The sequence below is a fragment of the Narcine bancroftii genome, chromosome 11, assembly GCF_036971445.1.
Source record: "Narcine bancroftii isolate sNarBan1 chromosome 11, sNarBan1.hap1, whole genome shotgun sequence".
Classification (NCBI taxonomy): Eukaryota; Metazoa; Chordata; class Chondrichthyes; order Torpediniformes; family Narcinidae; genus Narcine; species Narcine bancroftii.
The window spans coordinates 79,007,731-79,029,343 of NC_091479.1; the positions used below are offsets into that span (position 1 = coordinate 79,007,731).

Genomic DNA, 21,613 nt, shown 5'->3' on the forward strand with positions numbered 1-21,613 from the left:
TGAGTGGGGTGTCCATCAGTTCTACAGAAACCCTAATTTTAATGTTCTCCCAAATCCAAAACATGCTGGAAGTTATTTCCAACTACTAAATGCATTGGTCTTTGTTTTGTGAGTTCAGCATAAATATTTGTATTTAACAAAAATAAATTGTTTGAATCTATTAAATGAACATAATGCATCACAATTTCAGTAATCTTAAGTTGAAATTTCCCATCTTAATTTCTGCAATCTTGTGGTGAAATTTTCTTTGAATTATTTTTGCCATTTCCAATGACCTGCAATGTAATTATGACCAATTGGCAATACTGTACTTTCTTTCTCCCTTTCTAATGAAATATTTGATATTTAAGAATATGTAGGACCATGGACACGGGCAAGTAATTGGATGTGGTTTGACATAATTTTAATAGCATTTAGTAACTGGGGAAGCTCTTCAACCCTTCAAATATCTGCCTGCCATTCACTACAATCAAGGCTGACTTTGTAAGGTTTGCTTCTCATGAAGTTACTAGGCTTTGAAATTTCCCTGATAGGTTGGTCATAAATTATTTGGAGCAAGAAACTGCAGATATGATTATATTGATGCTACTTACAATTCTTGTAAAATTTCCCACAAAATGTACTTAACTTTGCTACTTCTTTAATAATTGTAGTCCATATCTGACTGTTAGTTTTCCTAACATCTGTTGTCCTTATAAAGAAATATTTAACCAAACAATTTTCATTAATTCCCACAGGTATCTCAACTGTACATTCTCCCACACTGCTTCTTGTAAAATCTTCTACATTCCATTCTCCCAGTTGCTCTACTTTGATTTTTTTTAAATGCCTTTTTACTTGAGTGTGTCTTCCTCTCTCCCATATATTGACAAGACTTTAAACAGCATTTCGTCTATTTCATACATTTCTACTCTTAACAACCCTGCCACCACCGGCCTCAACTCCATTCCAAAACAAGGATAAACCGTGCCTTTCTCCCTTAGAAGAACTCATCTTCAACTAGTCATCCTCCATAACCTTCACCATCATCAATGGAATTCCATCATCAAGAATGTACTAATCCCTTCCTTCATTACTCAGTATTCCAAAGGAACAGTTCCCTAGAACAGTTCCCTACTAAATCCCTGTTCTACTCTTCCATCTCCACAAACTACTCCCCTTCTCACAATTTTTTCCCTTGCAACAGCTGCCTTTTAAATCTTCCTTTCCAACCATCTAGGAACCCAAATAGTTCTTCCAACTAGAAATCATTTCTACGGCTCCAATTTAGCATATTGTGTGGGTGCTCACAATACATTGGAGAAATTAAACACAGATTGGGTGACTGCACCAACTGTGACCCGAAGATTCCAGTTATCTTTAATTCTGACCCACTCCCTATCATCAGCCTTAACGACATTGGTCCCATTATTCTCTGCGTAATTCCACCTCCAATCAACTTAAACATGCCTGTTCAATCACTTTCTGATTCTAATGAAATTTTCTTGACCTGAAACATTAATTATCTCCCTGACTGCATTGCAGCATTGTATTTTTACCCACAGATAAGCACATTCATCAAAAGTAGTCAATGTTACAGAAGTTCTCCATGTGACTGGAACAATATAACTTACCCCTCCACAATTAGAAAAGGCCAACACAGGCAATTTAAGAATGTAGAATTTTTTTTGTGTTTACAGGTAGTGGAACAAAGACTTAATGTAACCTTCTCAACTGAAAACTGGATGCAAAGCTGCACTGCTTATAAAATTACGGTAAGAAATGTTACCTAAATTTTTTTAATTGAACGTGCACGTCATCTCCAAAAGTTCTGGGTTGGGTTGCATCTTTGCAGTGATACATAAAATGAATGTCTGAAACCCTGAATTCTTTCTGAGTGGCATTCTGATCTCGCAACACATGAGTGATGTGTTTCCTAGTTTATGATGTCCGTTCATCAAATGGAAACTATTAAGTCAGTGGGTGATGAGTGTGTCTTGGATTTTTATTTATAACTCAATGACTATTTTCTAATATTTTAAATACAATTGCAGTCCTGCTAGCATGAACATTTTATACAGTGTTGATATCAAAACACGTCCATATTTTTGATGACTTTGCTGGCAAAGGTTGATACTGGCAGGAGCAATAAAAATGTTCACTCTTCATAATGTAATGTCTCTGCCCCCTTCCATATATTTCGCCATTTTTTAACTAAAAAAAATTAGCTTTTCAGAATATTAAATTATTATTTTTTAATTAAATTTTAGACATACAGCATGGAAACAGGCTATTTTGGCCCACAAGTCTGTGCTGCCCAATTTACACCCCATTAACCTTCACCCCTAGTATATTTCAAATGGTGGGAGGAAATCTGAGCTCCCGGGGAAAACCCTCACAGACACTGGGAGAATGTACAAGCTCCTTACAGACAGTGTGAGTTACAAACCCAGGTCCCAATTGCTGGCGCTGTAAAGGTGATGCACTAACAGCTACATCAACTGTGCTGCTTCAGAAACCTGCATTTTGTAACCATCTTGTCATTGGCTGCTGGAAAATTGTTCTACAAACTTTGTCCTGTTTCAGATAATTCCATTCTTCGAAGATTGCCATAATGACTGCAAACGAGTTATTGTATTTGTACCAGAGCCAGGTAGGTTGACGATGGGTTTAGATTGGTGGGGTTTGTGGGACGAGTATTGCTGTGGGGGGTGGGGGGCTTGGGGGAATCACTTTGCTGTGCTCCCTTAGCCTTCATACAGACAGAGCCGAAAGAGAGTCTCCAGAGATCAGGACAGCCAGAAGGTGGTTATGAAAGTGGAGATTCTGAGGTGGTCATAAAGGCGGAGATTCTGGATGAGAATGAAAATGATAAGGAACCCTCGACAGTTGTGGCAGAGTCTAAATGGCATAACCTGCTACAAAACCAAATCTGGAATATAGGAGAAAGCAAAGCTTCACTCCCAGATGAACTTGATGTCTTCAATGTCCAATTTAACCACTAGTTCAAGGAAGAACCACTGCACATTCCCATGATCTTCCACAGTCAGTATCTGAAGAAAACATGCGGGCTGCCTTCAGGAGGGTGAATCCAAGGAAAGCATCCATTCCAGATGGAGTACTCAACTGAATAGTGAAAACCTGTGCTGAATAACTTGCCAAAGTATTCTCGATATCTTCAACATCTCACTCCGGCAGGATGTGGTACCCATCTGTTTCAAACAGGCCTCAATCATACCTATATTCAAGAAGAATGTGATAACCTGCCAAAATTACATATTAACAACTGGCATTCACATCCACAATGGTGAAGTGTTTTGAGAGGCTGGTGTTGAAATATATCGGCTCTTGTCTGAGCAGCCATTCCAATTTGCTTACCACTGAAAAGACACATCAGGATGCCCTTTATTGACTACAGTTTGGCATTCAACACTTATCATCCCCTCAAAACTGATCAGCAAACACTAATACCTGGGCATCAATACTCCACTGTGTGACTGGAGCATGGATTTCCTCCCTTCCAGACCACTATCAGTGAGGATTGATAGGAACATCTTGTCCATAATCTTCATCAGTTCTGGAGCACCATTCTTAGTCCCCTCCTCTACTTGCTTACACCCATGATTGTATGGCTCAGGATGTTCGTAACACCATCTTCAAATTTTCTGACAATACCATGGTAGTCAGTTGTATAAAAAGGAGTGGTGATTCAGCATACACGAGGGAGAATGAAAACTTGGCTGAATGGTGTACAAACAACAACCTCACACTCGATGTCACCAAAACCAATTAGCTGAAGGGAAAACTAGAGGTGTATGATCTACTCATCATTGGAGGGATCAGGTGAGAGGGGGAACAAATTGAAATTCCTGAGAGTTACTATCTTGGAGGACCTTTCCTAAACCCAATATAGGAATAGCATCATAAAGAAAGCACGTCGTCACCTCTGGTTCGTCAGGAGTTTGCAGAGGTTTGGTATAACATTGGAAACCTTGGCAAACATCTACAGATATGCAGTAGAAAGTGTGCTGACTGGCTGCTTCACAGCCTAGTATGGGGGTACTTGAGCAGAAAGCCCTGCAAAAGATAATCAACACAGCCCACTACATCACAAGAAAAACCCTCCCCACCAATGAGAAAATATACATATAACACTGCTGTAAGTAGGAAAGAGGTATAGGTGCCACAAGACTCATACTACTGAGTTCAAGAACAGTTGTGACCCCTCCACCACCAGACTCCTAAAGAACAAACTCTGACTCATTTAAAAACATTTATTTTGCACACTATTTATTACTGAATTTTTTTTCTGTATTTGCACAGTTTGTTTACATTTCTCACTCGTATAAATATCTTAAGTACAGTTCTTTTTTGCAGTACCAATAAGTTATAATTCTGCCTGGCATGCAGAAAAATTAATCTCAAGATTGTATGTGATGTCATGTATGTAGTCTGACTATAAATCTGAAATTTGAACTTGGAGATGGTGTGGAATAAACATTTTTTGGAAAAAAGAGAAAGATATCTTGTTTAAGTAGTATACTCATAAAGTTATAAATGATGCACTGACTTCTCAACAAGATCTCAAGAGCTGTTATTAACTTGATTAATTCAATGGATCTTGCAATCTCGAAGACCAAAGGAGTAATAAATTGCTTAATCTCAGAATGCAATAAATCATTAGATGAGAAATAATTTCCATTGCAGATTGTTCTGTTACTTATTAGGCATGTAGCATAAAATTGTTCCCTTTTGGGGAAGATTTCATTTTCCTTTCCATATGTAAAATTATTATTGAAGATTTATCTGCTGCAATAGATTTTCTTATAATTTCAAATTAATATAAGCAATTTACATCATTACAGAATAATATCACACTGGATGGTAGTTTGAGCAGGAGACAGTTTGATCTGTGTACCAAATTCTGCCAGTGTATATTTCAGCTTCCTTTATGCTAGTCTGAATAAATCGAATACAAGTTAAATAATTTTAATTTTGTACCCTGGATTGCCATTCACTAAAATTGAAGGCTGCAGATGTGCGTACGTGATTAGTACATCACCCATCACTAGATCTGGTTAGACGATATTGAGTATCATCCTCAATGGAAAAAACAGCCTTGGACTACTCCAAGATAATCCTGGTCAGTAGAGATAGTCTTGCTAACCTCCATTTTTATCTCCTGTATTCATGCTGCTAATCACAAGCAAAAGAAGTTCAAGTATATGTTTCTCATAACATCCTATCTATCCATTCAGCTGCCTTTCAAACTCCTTCCTAATGTACCATTATTTCCCTGATATCCTAATCATATTCATGTGATGGTCAGAACGCGCGAGAGAGAGAGAGAGAGACAGCATGGAAATGGGTCTTTTGGCCCATCAAGTGTTTGGCGACCATTAGCACATTTTATTTTTACATCGACCCTACCCTAACTCGTTCTTCTCCTCATTTTCCCATCAACTCCTCCTTGATTCTACTATTCATCAAAGCTGGGGGAAATTTACATTGGCCATTTAACCTACCAAATCACACCTATTGAGATGAGGAATGAATCTCAAGCGCCTGGAGGAAACCCACATAGCCATCATGAGAATATGAAAATTCTGCAGGGATTTGTCTTCTGCTTTTGTGATCCCAATCCCAGTAAACGTTTTTTTATTCTGATGTTAACACAATACATTTAATTTTGATCATACCCTTCCACATGACATCCTTGTTCCTTTGTTTGTTATTTCTGTCTTTTGTTTATCTTTTGTCTTCTCAACTATCCATGTACCTGACTATGGTCTGTTGGTCATTCCTTATCCTCCCCTCTCAAGAATTGCCAAAACTGTCTTCTGCAAACTATGCCATATCCAATCAGTTTTTTCTCTCTTTTTGAGGTCTCCTTTAAACTGGCCTCCAGGGTTTTTGGTTATTTCTCTCTGTATGATCTGTCTCTGTGCATTTTTGTTGACTTAGTCCTTTAAAATATGTTTTGCTGCATTTAATATGGTGTTGAAATCCAAGTAAATGTTGAGGCTGCCTCTGATCTGCATGACAATTATTTCTTAAATTACCAGTGTGAGGTGATTTTTACCCTTAATTCGGGATCAATGCCAGGGTCAGAGATAAGTGCTCCCCACTTCTTATGGATGTAGTTTGTACATTTCTAATATTGTTTGGGTTCTTTTTCTCTCAGAAGTAACTACAGCAAGAGCATTAAGATTAACAACAGAACCAACTGCAGGTGGGTTGAAGATGTTTGGAATGTCCAAGGGTGTAATTTCTTTACCTTTTTGACTATGCAAGTTTTCATCTTTGCCTCAAAGCTACTTTTCTGCAATGACCCCATATTCTTTGATTATCAAAACATTGTACTGTATCTCCATACCCATGGCAATAAACAATTCAACATCCAAATGTTCATTGATCAATCTTGTAAATACTGAATAATAGAGCTTCTACAACTCTCTTGGGCTGAAATTCCAGATTCAATGCCCTTCAAGTGAAGAAATTTCTTTTTATCTGTTCTAAATTGCTGATCTTTCTTTTGAAACTCTGAATCATGGATCTAGACCCCAACCACAGCCCAGATTTTATATATTTTTTAAAATCTGTATCTTTCCTATCTTTTATATGCCATCTCTGTCATCCCAGGAATCAATGGTATTGGAGATTTCATTGAGGTCGTTCATTCTATATCTGGCTTGTCTGAACTTGCAGCTTGTGGTGTCCATCCACCATGATCAACCTTTCGAGGATCCTTTTACTGTCACGTAATAATACATATGAATGTAATATACATGATATACTTCTGCCTTTGTCTGCTGGAATGCAAAAGAGTTGGCATGAGCATTGCCTGGTGCTCCTAACATTAAGAGAAAGAGAAGCGAAAGATTATGTCTTCAGAGACACTAAGTGTCCATGGATTCTCCTCCAGCGGTCCTGCAACCTCTGCAGATGCATAGACTCCCGTTCAAACCATTGGCAGGTCCAGGTCCAAATCTCTGATACATTCAGCATCTGAGGCCCTTTGAGAACCTACTCTTTGTGTCAGAAATCTAATGTGCAGCAAAATGGGTACCAATTTGGCTTTGATTAGAGGACCCTAAAGTTCTGCCTTTATAACAGTACTTGCCTTTAGACAGCTCACCGTGGCTTCTCCAGCACAAGGTAAAAGAATAATCAACATTCAGCATAATGCAGGATTGCTGAAGGAAGCCACTCCGCTCATTATGTATATACTAAATTTTTGAGAGTTCAATTAATTCTAGTTATCTGTTCTTGATTTATATATTTCTATCAATGTTTCCAATGAGCTGAAAGTTATTTTCTTAAAATCTACTTCGATTTTTTTTTTTTGAAGACTGCATGTTCCTGATGGTTGCTCCATAATTTCTCCATTTGTGGTTCGTTTGGCAACACATTTATTTCTCCACTATTTACAATGCTTGCACCGACAAAAACTTTGCCTGATTTGTTCTGATTAGGGTTAGTTCTGTCAAAACTTTTCTAAATATTCTCTTCAGTAAACGTAATCTCAACGTGTCTAGTCTCTTTATAAAAACTGAAGTATTGCATCGTTTTGGTAAATCTCCTTTGTGTCTGCTGCCTTGATATTCTTTTTGATGTATAATATCCAGAATGAGTCACAGTTGTGGACACCATACATCAGAAAGGGTATTTATAAAGGTGTAGCATAACTTGCTTGCTTTTATACAGTCTGCCTGTAACTATTTACCCAAGTATACTGTATGGCTTTATAAATGCTGCTCTTAAGTTAAGCTGACATATTCAAATGCTTACATACAAATAAACCAAGCTTGTGTTTCTACTCCCACTTTAAAGCTTAACAGTTATGTTTCCCTCTCCACTAGGTTATACAGTCATGGAGGCATTTTAGAACCAAAAGAGGCTAATCACCCCACTAAATCTTTGACAACCCGTTTTATTTTCCCTACATTCTCATCAACTTCCCAAGATTCTGCCTCTCCCTGAGACACAAGAAACAATTTACAGTGGCAACCTACCAGTGCACGCATTTTTGGCATGTGATAGGAATATGCAGCTGCAGTAAGAACATTTACACTCCACACATTCAGTCCTCAATCTAGCATTGAACTTGGGCTTCTGGCATTTTATGAGCTGCATCACTGTGTCACCCATAGTTAGACTTCTCTGATTTTTAAAAAAAAAAGATAAATCTCAGGATGTTTGCAGCATGGAAGGATGCCATTCAATCAGGGAAAGGTGCTTCATCCATGATGTCTGTGCCAACTATGGTGCCAATTCAAATTAATTCCATCTGCCTGCACCAAATTCAGATCCCTATATTGCTTGCCTATTCATGTGCTGGTCTAAATGCCCCTGAACTCTTGGTATAATTTCTGCTTCCACCACTTCTCCTGGCATCATGTTCTGGCCACCTTCCATTTTTTTTTTATAAAAAACCTTGCCCTGCACATTTGTCCCCTCACTTTAAACACACATCCTCTAGTATGTGATATTTTTATCCTGGACAAAGATACCTACTGCCTACCCCTTCAATGCCACACATGATTTTATAGACTTCTATCAAGTCTTCCCTCAGCTCTGACACTACAGAGAAAACAACCCACATTTCTCAAACCTTTCCCCAAGGCTTGTACTTCTAAACTAGACAATATTCTGGTAAGTCTCTTCTGTCTTATTTCTAAACCCTCCACATTCTTCCTCAAATAGGGTGACCAGTATTGCACAGCCAGAGTTTAAGAAAGTTGGTGCTTTGAGAGTTCCATCTTGTGTCCTTCATGGAAATTGTCTTTCATTAGTAAACTTAATTTCTTTCAAATTAATGATTCAATTCCCTTATGTTAATCAATCTTTTATTTAGTATCTTGATTTATTTGTGCCAACTTGCCCAAAATTCTTTCCTGCAGTCACTCTAATTTGGCACATGTGTTTGTTAATCATTTTACTGCCATCTTATCATTCAGACCAGGGGTGAACTTGTTTATTATCCTGAACAAATTTGCATTTCCAATGGGCTGTTTAATACTTTTTTATTAATTCCAAAACATGATAATCTGTCCCAGGGTAATAATATACACTTTGTAAATTATGCTTCTTATCTCTGTGCCCCTCAAAGGTGTGTGGTGCAGTAAAACAACCTTAATAAGAGATCTAATTATGATGTGCAATATGAACTCCTGACTTGTTCTCAATGCTAATTGGGTGGTTGTAGCTGCAAACATTTTTTCAAATATTGTCATTCATGCTACTCAATGTTTAATCTCTTATTTACAGCTGAAAGAACACATCTCTTTGCAATCATCGGTGTTATGCTTTCGGTGATTGCTTTTGGCTGTATAGTTTGTGTACAGTCAGAATCCAAAAGAAATGGTAAGGGAGATCTTAGCAACCCCATAATTGTTGTATTCTGTTTATTTTTTTTCTGGATCTCCCCAAGTTGGTGCGCTAAAATTAATGTGCTTATGGTAGATGTGTTATCAATGTGATTGTGGGATAGCCACAATTTCATTCCCCAACTTTCCCTCCATACCCTACAAAGGACCTCAGCATTTATTCCCAATTACACACCTGAAATCCAATGCTTAACTGCTTGAAGTGTTAATTGCAGAGAAGGGTATGAGAAGGTGGGGAGATATCAGCATGAAATCATTCTGTCCTGCTTATATTTGTTACTGGAACAAACTTCATTGTAGACATCCATAGAATTACACTGTTCTTCATTGAAATTCAGATGGGGGGGGGGGGTTCCTTTTCCCCACTTGTTGCAGATGTTTTCACTTTATGCATGCTTCAGTTGGCAGAACAACACTATTACAGAATTATACAGAATTTAAATGTACACAATGTACCCAACTTTGCGGCCCAAAGGTTAGGTTGTGAGAGCAAGAATTGCTTTAAACGAAAAGGGAACTTGTGCACATCCCATACTTAGTGCATTGTTTTTGTCCAGCAGAACTTTCTTTGGTTCCTCATAGTCACATTGTTTAGTCAAAAGTCTTCCAGTGCCTATCAGCCCCACAAATTCATTATATATTCGCTTAACTGTTGAGGGAAAGTGATATTGAACATTTTGGGTACAGTGTTTTGCATGCTATTTAAAAAATCTGTAATTTGTTTTCAATTCAATGTTAAAACCATCTCTTTTTAGAAATGATAAAAGATCCAGAAAAAGAGCCAGATTTCGGTATGTTTCAATGCAAATAATTTATTTTTTCCTTACATACATATTATATTTATTGACATATTTATATTTACACTGTGTTTTTATGTTCACCTTCGTAATGGTATCCTTGCACCAAGTGCAATTAGTGTGACCAAGGTAGTTCAATTTTAAATGTGATTGTGAAAAATGTATAATAAAATTATAAAAGTGGCAAGTTTATTTTTGACAGTTAATAGTTATGTTTATATTCACTAAACTTGTTATCATTTGTTTTTCCTCTGATTTCATGTTCCTTTGAGACCATGCAAATGTAATTCCATTTGTACACCCTTAATTTCATTTAACAATTCAAATCAAAAGTGTAGACTTAGGTACTTGCATAGGTTCTAGCTATGCCTACCTTTTTACTGCCTTCATGAAAATTTTTTTGTTCCAAACCTACTCTGGGCATAACCCCCCCCCCCCCCCCCCCCCCAACTCTTCTCTGTAACACTGATAACTACATTGGAGCTGCTTCCTGCACCTGTGTGAATGAACTTTGCCAGTAACCTCCACTCTGCTCTGAAATTCATTAAACAATTTCTGACATTTCCCCTTCCCCACCTCCCCCACTTTTCTAGATCTCTCAGTCTCAAATTCTTGGGTTCCCACAGTTACCTCAACTACACAGCCTCCAACCTAAGCCCCTTTTCTATTGGCATCTTGTCCCAGGAATTAATGAGAAATTAACTTTTAAGGACCAGTGGAAAATGAAAACAATCAGCATGCCGGCGTGAAATGACATCAAATCACACCAGGGATTGATGACCTCAACCCCTACTCATATCTCCAGCGTCAGCTGATGCCGGCATGCTGATTAAACCAATGGAAAAAGGACAACTTCCATCCATTCCATTTGAAGGTAGACTCTCCGATCCCCGGGGATGAGTTGTGTTCAGTGGAAAAGAAGTCAGTGTTATGGTTAAAGGTGGCCCAGTGGAAACGGCACAAATGCCTTCCTATCCCAGGACACTGCAAGGCCAATTAACTGGGATGCCACTGGAAAAAGGCCTCCAAACTTTTGTAAGGAAGCCATTCTTTCTCCACCTTCATTACATCTCAGAGATATTGAAGTTTGAAGTTCTTTACCTGTTCCACTGTTGAATTGTTTCTGTCTCCTGGTTTCCCCTTCCTGAAGTCTACAATCAGTTCCTTGGTTTTACTAATGTTGAGTGCAAGGTGGTTGTTGTGTCACCAATCCTATCTGCTTATCTTTCCACATCCATCTCTCTGTTACCCACAGTACTTAATCTCTGCATCCACAGGAAGTGTAACGCTTGCTCTTGCATCTCCTCCCTTCCCACCATCCAGGATCCCAAACAGCCCTTTCACACAAGGCAAAGATTCATATACCTCCTCTAACCTCATTACTGCTTTCTCTGTTCCCAATGTAGCCTCCTACATTGGTGAGACCAAACACCGTCTTGAACACCAATTTCACAGACCATCAGTGGCATACCATTTTTTAGCTCCCCTTCCATTCCCACACTCACCATTGGTTTTGGGCCTTCTCTACTGCCAGAGTGAAGCTCAGTGCAAACTAGAAGATAACACGTCATATTCTGTCTGGGCAGTTCACAGCCTAATGGTGCGAACATAGAGTTTTCTAATTTCAGGTAATAAACACCCTCTCTTTGCTCCTGTAACCCTTCCCAAACACTCCCACTCCTCTCCATGTTCCATCTCCCCTCCACCCTCATTTCCCCACTGGATTCTTTTGCACTCTCCTCTTCCTGCTCACCTCCCAGTTCCATTCAGTCTCTCTTTGTGCCATCATTCTCACCTTCACTTGTCAAATTCCAACACTGGCAGCCTCTGTCCCACTCCACCCTGTGTGACTCATCTGTTGGAGCAGGAAATAAATTACATTTTTAAATTTAAATTAAGACGTACAACATGGTTGGAGGCCCTTCTGGCCCATGAGCCGGTGCCACCCAAATAAACCAATTAACTAACCTACAACCTCTGTGCGTTTTTGAAACGGGAAGGAGGAGTTAATTTTAGACCAAATAGTTTGTTGTAGTATTAGATGTTTCAAAAGTTGGGAAATTAAAGATGGGGATGACAGGTAATTCAACAATCAAGGGAGACTTTAACTGACTCAAATGTTTGTTTACAACACAAGCATAAAGATGAAATTTGTGGAAAATATATTAAAGGCTTTTTAAAATCAGTTTAGATGCAGTTTAAATGACATTTGGACAGTTGGAAAGTGAACATGTAGAAGGATGCAGGCAAATGGGACCAGTTGCAATTTGGTGTCATGTACAGGTTGTGCCGAAGGGCGTGTGATAATGCTGTATGTCTTAATTTAAATTTAAAAATGTAATTTATTTACTGCTGTTCCTCACAGGCCTTGTCAAGCCATTCCTGTGTGACCATACCTGGAGCACTGGGTCATCACCATGCCTGTACATCACTAAACAGCCTGTCCTCACTGCTTAGCCAGGAGACCCATTGTTGTTGTTCATTCCTTGCAGTCTGTCCATCTGTAATTTAATATACAGCATGTATATTTTTTTTAAGAAGGACCTGTTCGAGTGCAGAATGTAAGAACTTCATCGCACATGTACATGGTCCGTTGAGCCATAAACTGTTTGGGTCCACTTCTGCTGCTGCGCACAGCCCTCTCAGTTTCACGTCCCTTCCACTGCCATCACCCTCTTCAAGACCACTAACATATCAAACTGACACATTCCTTTCAGCTCCGCTGCACTGTACTCGCCATTTGAAGTCCACTTAAACGTGAAGGTACCACATTCCTTTCAGCTCCTCTGCGCTGTACTCGCCATTTGAAGTCCACTTAAACGTGAAGGTAGCACATTCCTTTCAGCTCCACTGCGCTGTACTCGCCATTTGAAGTCCACTTAAACGTGAAGGTACCACATTCCTTTCAGTTCTGCTGTGCTGCTTGCACCCTTTCAGATTCACTTGAGGAACAAGCTGCCAAATTCCTTTCTCTATTGAGGCCCAAGCTGATGAATTGCTTTCTTGCCCATTTGTGCTGCCCTCACCCTTTCCAATCCACTTAAACATCAAACTAGTGTGTTACTTTTTAATTGCACATACTGCACTCACTCTTTCAAGTCAGCTTACACATCAACCTGGTGAATTCTTGCAGCACTCACCATTTCAGGTCCATTTAAGCAATAAGCTGCTATATTCCTTGCAAGTCCGCTGGCACAGCGCATACCCTTTTAGGTCCACTTGAGAAACAAGCTGCCAAATTCCTAGCTGGTCCACTTGTGCTATCCTCACACTTTAATTTTTTTTTCCACTTAGCTCTGAATGATCTATTGTTGGCACTGAATTATGAAACTTTTATTTTCAGGTGTGAGCCAGGAGCTTCCACAGGTGCAAAAGAAAGTCCTGATCATTTATTCGCAAGACCATAGCCTCTATCAGAATGTTGTTCTCGCATTTGCTCAGTTCCTGATGACTGTCTGTGGTACCAAAGTGGCTTTAGATTGTTTACAGAGTAATGAAGCTGCAGAAGTTGGACACATCAATTGGCTCACTTTACAAAAAAATGAGTCAGACAAAATTATAATTCTCTGCTCCCGTGGAACAAAGGCAAAGTGGGAGGCTATGTTGGGTGTCAAACAGAACAAGATTTTACTGAAAAGTGAAGAACGCTCACCAATGCATGACATGTTTACTCCCGCCATGGCCTTGATTTTGCCAGACTTTAAGCGGCCAGCTTCCTTTGGGAAATACATAATTACATATTTTGATGACATCAGCAGTGAAGATGATGTACCTGATCCCTTTAATGTTGCTGTGAAGTACAAACTGATGAAACAGTTTGAAGATGTTCACTTTAGAGTGCAAGATTTGGAAAAATATGAGCCAGGAAAGACATTCCATGTGACAGGAATCACACTGGATGATTATCACAAACATCCATCTGGTGAATTACTGAAAAATGCACTCCAGAAGTTTAAGTTGTTACAAATGAAGCAGCCAGACTGGTTTGAAAAAGAATGCATCACATCTCCAGAGGAAGCAGGGATAGAAGAAGAATCACCTTTTGATTTTTCAGCAATTGAACAAAATATCTTGCAATACAAGACTTTTGGTACGTCTTGTACTGTGAATGATATATACACAGCCAAAGCTAATGGTGTGATATTTGAAAGGTGCCCAGTGGGATTTGAGAAAACAGTCCAAAATGTGGCTATGTCTCAAAATGTGATTGGAATAGACTGCAATGAAGCACAAATCTTTAACCTTGGAGATACCTTGGAGCCATTGTGCTCCACATCGATGATGGACTGCAGCCAAACTGTTTTGAACTGCTCCAATTTTGAGTCTCCTCCAAAGGCAGAAGGATCATTGAGATTGGCAAACAATTGGATGCTACAGAATGACATCAAGACGGTTCCTCAGTCTATCTGCGAAAGCAGTGTTGCAGTGAATGAAACAGTTGTGGAAGACTTCGGTAATGAACATAACTCGTGTATTTCTGATGATGTAAAGAGGAAACTTCATGATCTTCAGCAAATGCTCTTCCTCCAGGGTTTAATGTCATCTGAAGACTCAGCCAGAGATGTTGTTAGATATCCACAAACTCTTTCTCTTGTGGAGAAAGAAGAAAATGTAGATTCAGACCAGGGCTATATCTCCCAGCAGACAATTGGGAACACCTCTTCTGATGTATTAAATGACTTAAAAATGCTGCAGATGGCTTTACTTAATGAAAGCATGGAAGCGAACTGAGTAGAAAGTGGGCATGATGCAGTGCATGACATGCAGCCGACTCTCTTAGTAATTCAATACAATGAACATTTATAGGTTGAGCAAACTTAATATTTAAGTGTATGTGTGTCTGCCTGTATATGTATGTGCATAATATACAAAATCTATTTTTAAAATGAAATCTATGAAGTAAAAGAATTAAACAAGATTAAATATGCGCAGCATGGTTAGCATAGCGGTTAGGTTAGCAAGATGCTATTTCGGTGCCAGTGACCCAGGTTGAAATTTGCCATTGTCTGTAAGGAGTTTGTATGTTCTCGCCGTGACCTGCATGAGTTTCTGGAGCTCCAGTGTCTTCCCACTTTCCAAAGACATTGGGTTAGTGGGTTAATTGGTCACAGGGGTGTATTTGGACAGTTAAAATATAAACTTTTTTAATTTTCTCAAGGGAGAGCACAATGTTGAGGTCCTGGATATGGTATTGTTTGGACGTGCATGAGAAGGATACTATAGATATTAAATTAGTTAAATGACTCTCTAACTACAATTTCCAAGATTGGGGTAGGTTTGAAGTAAAATCTGATTTGTAGGTTGATTGTAATAGGATTCACTCCACCTTCAGTTATAAGACCTGCCAAGCTGAAAATTAAATGGGTAGCAAAGCATTAATCATCCTGGTCAACACAGGTCATGATTTTGCTTTTTAAATATTTATTTTTTTAAAACACAATATCCAGTGCTATTGTTGTGCCCTACATTAGGGTGCAAACTAACCTTTATATTCAGCTACATTGGCGATTTATAGGGAATATACATCTACTGCTCCTGTTATTTACTGGAAGAATAATATTAAACAATATAACAAAGTTAAAACCTCACAGGCTAGCAGTATTCAGAAAGAGATTACAATAAGATGCCAGAACATATGCTCTTAATCTCTATTGACAATGTAAGTGTTTGGTGCTCACTTAATTTTTGAGTGAAGCCTTCTTTTTCACTTGTGATTAGTGACAGTGTTACATCTGTGAAGATGAATTTGTCTAGAAGGTGTTGTGCACCCTATGGCTGTTGCATGGAGCACTGCAGCAATTATAGAATAGCCTCTGGAAGCTTCCTTGGCATTTGAGATCTTAATATATTGGGAAATTTTGAGCTAGTACAACATATTTTTGCAATTGAAAATGTGCAATCCAAGATGGTTTGCATTAGAGGTTGGAGAAAGACCTGAGGGTTGATGATGAGGCCTTTATTACCGTGGGGGGGGGTGGGGGTGGAGGCAAGGTTGGCTAATTTGGACAAATTGCTAGCTGGTGAGGGTAATTAGGGTATGATTCCTCAGGAAGATAGAGGAGATCAGTGGATGAAGTTGGTAGAAGAAGTCAATCATGTGGGGAACCTGAAAGGTAAAAAGATGAAGATGGGATTTGCATTCATTAGGTTCCAGTCCAGCAAAGAGTTGGTGAAATCAGATTGCATCTAGAGTGTTCAATGGTTGTTCAGCAGATAAAGTTGTCTGATTTTTCTTGTCATGCTCCATTAGGAGGGTTTGCACAAAAGAAAAGTTTACATTATGTAAATATGGCATCAAGAAGTGCCTAGTTGAAATTCTGGAGTAGCAAGTCAACTTTGATCCTAAAGAACTATCAGGGAGGTATTCTTGCAGTTCTTTAAAAGTTTAAATAGTTCTCTGTGATTTAATTTCCAAACCATTATGTTTTGAATAGTGCAATGAAAGACTCATTTTTGAGCAATAACAGATGAGTTGATGAACTTCAGTAATGTTTGTCTTTTAAAAAAAACAAATGACATGTTTTAAAATGGAGGTGAAAAAGTTTTGATTGGGAACATTTAATTGAGATCATTATTATGGGAATTCTAAAGAATATATTTATCTGCTGTTTTATGCCATTGTACATTATAATTAATATGATATAGTTTCTCTGAGAATATGGCATCAGTGGTAGACTTCGAACATGTCAATAAATGTTTTTATTTTAACTTTATGTTTCATTTAAATATACCTGAATTTCATGTTTCAGGGTGCTGAAGAGAAGTGCATGCAGCAAGCAGTGTCTGCTGTTTGATAGTATTACTTAACCAATGCTTGTTAATTAAGACGTTTTGTCTTAAAACTACATAGGCTGGATGGGCCTCTTTTAACTTTTCAACTAATAGATAGGATCCCTAGTGATCTAGCACTGAGAATTGTTAATGCACCCAACCTCTTGGAATGATAATTCATTTTAAATTGAGGTAAAAGGAGACCATTCTGCCTATTTTGCCAATGTTTGGATGTGCTCTCAGACTTTTGTACTGCAGCCTTTCAGGAACAACCCTGAGCAATTATGGATTGGGCAGAATCTCCTTGCCACCACCTGTTCGGATCTTACTCAACCCTCTGGTTTTAGCATCTGTTCTCGATTTGTAATTTCCCAGCTGGGCCCTCTTCTTTTTAAGAGTAGATGTTTTTCATCCCTAATTTGTCTCAGCATTTAACTGAAAAATCAAGCCGTTGCAGCTGCTAGAAATCTGACACAAAACAAAATGCTAGAAAGAGCAGCTGCAGCAGAATTGGTGGGAAAAGTTTCATTGAAGACACAGTGAATGTATCCAACATTTCCTCTTTATTCCACCATTTAACTTCTTTATTCCTATGTTTATGCGCAATTTGTGTTCAATTCATCTTTTCTCTGGCACTTTGTTTTGCTCTGGATACTATCATAACTCTACCCAAGTTCTGGCATTAACCAGTGCCAGTCTGAAATCACCAGCAAATGGGAGGAACAACGCTTTGCGTTCCTTCTGCCCTCCCTCCAACCGTGTGGCATTGACCTGGACCTCCAGTTAGCCACCCCCGATATCTTCCCCGACGTCTCCTTTCCTCTAGCTCGGCATTTCCCAAACTGGATTCCACAGGAAACAAAAATGGTAGGGAGTCTTTAATTCAATTTGTTCCGGGGTGGGGGAGGGGAGACGCGCGTGACCCCGCTCATTTGAATAATACCTGCCCCTTCCAATCAGCACCTGGGCTCGGCCTGTCCGTCAAATGGTCCGGCAGCAGGATTTCCAGACCAATGAACACGTAAGAGAGATTGTGACATCTTGTCCCTGCCCTCACAGCCAATCACGGGGCCGCAGCCCCATTGTATCGTTGTTGGGCGGGCTCAGTGGCGGGGGGAATAGACGAACCAAGTCGGGATCAAGATAACAAATCTGATTTAAGATGTTAATCTGTGTTCTGTGGGTGCGAATCTCTGAAAAGATACAACATATGCAGAAAGAGCTTGATGGAATCAGCAGGTCGGGCTGAAACGGTTAATGTTTCATGTTGGTGACACTTCATCAGATCTGGGAATGAGAGAGTGTTCGTCTCGTATGTGGATTCTGTGGGATGATGGGCTGCAGAGAACTAACCAATGGCATCTGAGAGAGGAATGAATTATCATCAGCTGACTCGGGTTCAACAATCAGCTGAGGAGAACACGTCTCCTTTCCAAATGTCCCTGCACTAAGAATTAGAAGACAGAAGAAAACAAAGTTTTATAAGGAAAAGAGCAAAACTGCCGGGTTGCTGAGTTGGTACCGATGGAAAGAAAAAGATTCCGATGCAGGAATGGAGAGTAACCCGGGCATTCGCTGTTGAATGACAAAGTGAGCACCAGTTACTCAGGCTTTTTAAAAAAAAGGAAACGCCAGATCAACCGGTGGGGGGGGGGGAGGGGGATGACGTCACCACCGTCCACACAGCCAGTGGAGGTCGTGTCCATCCTCGCCTGTCATTTAGTGGCCCATTCATTTGCATCCAGCCAATCATCGCCCGCTGAAGGTGCCACTGCCATTGTGACATTGGTGGGAGGAAATAGTCCCGCCCACCTTGCCTGTCAATCAACAGCCGGCGATTCTCGACCTGGTGGAGGCGGTGATGTCTCTTGTCGGTTGCCACCCAGACCAACTACCGAGTGGAGATCTTCCAACCCCTGCACCTTTCCCCCCCCCCCCCCACACCCATTGTGACGTCAGAGGGCCTCCGATTGATTAAATGTAAATAGTGGCAACAAAATGATTTCAACATGGAGAATGGTGAGTTTATTTACTTTCTTAAATGCCTAAATGCAGGTCTTTTAAACTGTAATTGACAACTGGGGCTCTGCGATTTCCAAGTGCTCCCCAAAAGGGTTCCGTCAGCTAAAACGTTTGGGAACCCTGCTGTAGCTCTGTCCCTCTCTGTATCTCTTTCTCTCTTCCCTCTTCCCCTCTGTCTCCTTTACCTCAGCTCTGCATTCAGAGAACCCCACCCTCCCCCCAGAGACTTTCCCCCTCTCTTGGCCTCTTCTCCATATCCAGTGATCCCCTTTTGTCTGTTGGTCCATAGTCCTTCCTCCTATTTCTTTTATTCAGGTGCCTACCTGCTTTTTCTCATACCTTGAAGAAGGGCTCAGGACCAAAATATTGGAAATGTATATTCACCTCCCATGAACACTGAGACCTGGTGAGTTCCTCCAGTATTTTTGTTTTTACTACAATCACAGCACCTGCAGACTTGTGTTTCACTCCTTATGACATTATCCAGCAAGCTCGGATTTTGTAGATCCCAGCTTTCCACTTGTTTGGTTTGTTGTCAAGTTCTTTGGGAAAGGATGGCTTTTGATCACAGGCCCATTTCCAGTAGGTATTTTGTGATTTTTTTTTTTAGAAACTGAATATTCAGGATAGGCATTATAATTTGATCTGTATTTTTTCCTTTTAATTCTAACCACGTTTCCTTGTTCCACTTAATTGCTGAAAATAAGTTACAGTAGTACTAGAAACATAAAGCTGTCCTATACTCATTGTAGGACTTTTTGATCTTATTTTACACTAGTTATCTGATTATAAAGTAATAAAATCTGTTGGTAATATACAGTATTTTGCCTTGACTAAGTGACTAATGTGCATTTCTAGCTCCTTGGGGTTATACAGTTAATGTGTAGCAAAATAACCATTTCTTTCCCCCTTCTGTCAAACTTTTGGCCTTGGCTTCATGACTAGCCTATTGAGGGATGATATTCCAAACATTTCTTGGGAGAGGGGATGGATGGCTTGTGAAAGGTCTGACATGGCTGATGAGAGCAATGTGAGAAATGCCCTTTCACTGGTAGACAGGAGGGGACAGGTCAGTATGCAGTTTGTGAGCCAATGAATCAGACACTGGCTTATTTTGACTTTTCATGCACTATTTTTATTTATTGTTGTAAGGTAGTTTGTATGAATGTTTGCACTATGATGTTGTCACAAAGCAACGAATTTCATGACTTGTTCGTGATGATAAATTTTGATTCTGAGATGGTGTGCTCATCCCACCCCTCTTGCAGATTATTTTTTTTCTTCCCAGTGCAAAGGTTTGAATATTATTTCAAGTGCTGCTTTACAAGAGAATGTTTCCATCATCTCCCCACCCCTCCAGAGACTTTGAGTACATCCTTTAATCTTTTTCTCTTCATTTGGCCATCTCTTCCAATGACAGAACTGGGAATGGAGGGTCTGTTTTGAGAGACCAGCAGGCATGTGAATGACATAGCCTGGTGCGTGGAATTGGCTCTCAGTGCTGGGAAGGGATACAGACTTTGGTTCACTTGTTCTTCCAGGGAATTGGGAGGATTTTGTTGAAATGACATTGGTCATATCTTAACAGTTGCTTGCAATGCTTGATGTAGGTCATTTTGGAAGAATATAGAACAATTGAGATCACTGCTGGCCAAATAACTGGTCTTGATTTTCTAATAGCCTTTGGGCAATCAAACAAAATGGTGTGAAGGTAATGAATGAACTTCATGATAGATATAGGAAATCATCTACATTAACACTATTCTCACTGTGAACCTTTAAATATTGGAAGACAACATGATGCTACAAGTTAACTGTGAACAATTTTCCTTGCAGATGATTGAGTTAAGTCTCATTCTATACTCTGAGATCAGGTGCAAATGTGTATCATCTGTGTACTGTGTATCAAATACAAGGGTTTGGGTGATATTCATTCTAAACTGTAGTCATTGTATAATTTCCTTTTTGTTCTGAAGAGTAACTCTGCTTGCAACAGTATGGCAAGAAAAATTGAGAAGGGTTGGGGGCATGGATGCATTTCTTTTGACACTAGTCTTCCCTGAGGCTGCATCATTGGTTGCAGTTCTGGCTTGCATGTTCTCATGAAGCAAAGTTAAAAAGGTTGCATGTATTATCCCTGCGTTTTCGTTGGATTTAATGCGCACGAGGAAGATCATATTTACTAGGCCTGTTGGCAAATTATTAGGTTACTGGGATGAGATCATTCTGAAGGACTCCTGTAACGATTCTCCCTGATTAGGATTATGAATAAATATTCACAATGTCATAGCACGTCCCAGAACCTAGAACAATATTGTGCAATTTATCTCAGTCCATGTGAAAATTGTAAAAGGAATAGTGTGGAAAGAATGGCGGTGCACAAAGTTGCAGCCACCACTTTGGCTCTTGAATAGATGTGAGAGGGAGTGGAGAAGAAGAATGAGATGGAAAAGGAAAATTTAGGTGATGGGAGAGAGGAGGAGAGGGGAAGGTGGGAGGAAAGATGGCTGATGGTGGGATGTGAGCTGGGCAGAATAGAACAGGAAGTGTACTTGGGGGACTGAAGAGAAAAGATGATGTTTTGGGAGGGATCAGAGGGGTTATAGAACAAGGAGGAAAGGAAGGGAAGAAATCAGTGGGAAGAAAAGAGCAGAA

At 39.6% G+C, this 21,613-nt stretch overlaps 1 protein-coding gene and 1 long non-coding RNA gene across 5 annotated transcripts in view; one reads left to right on the forward strand and one right to left on the reverse strand.

Moving 5' to 3' along the window:
• Positions 1 to 16,873, forward strand: part of LOC138745964 (interleukin-17 receptor A-like) — a 54,813-nt gene extending 37,940 nt beyond the window's left edge. For all 4 annotated transcript variants that reach the window (XM_069903593.1, XM_069903591.1, XM_069903589.1 and 1 more), the window contains 6 exons: positions 1,680 to 1,754; positions 2,566 to 2,632; positions 6,164 to 6,211; positions 9,250 to 9,345; positions 10,124 to 10,159; positions 13,509 to 16,873. In XM_069903593.1, coding sequence (XP_069759694.1) covers positions 1,680 to 1,754; positions 2,566 to 2,632; positions 6,164 to 6,211; positions 9,250 to 9,345; positions 10,124 to 10,159; positions 13,509 to 14,896 — 1,710 coding nt within the window. In that variant the 3' untranslated portion in view covers positions 14,897 to 16,873. The remainder of the gene's footprint in view (positions 1 to 1,679; positions 1,755 to 2,565; positions 2,633 to 6,163; positions 6,212 to 9,249; positions 9,346 to 10,123; positions 10,160 to 13,508) is intronic.
• Positions 16,874 to 17,472: 599 nt separating this feature from the next.
• Positions 17,473 to 18,496, reverse strand: LOC138745974 (uncharacterized). Its single transcript, XR_011346634.1, has 2 exons — positions 17,880 to 18,496; positions 17,473 to 17,778 (listed from the first exon to the last, which is right to left on the reverse strand). It is a non-coding gene; the product is annotated as an uncharacterized lncRNA (long non-coding RNA).
• Between the last annotated feature and the right edge of the window lie 3,117 nt (positions 18,497 to 21,613).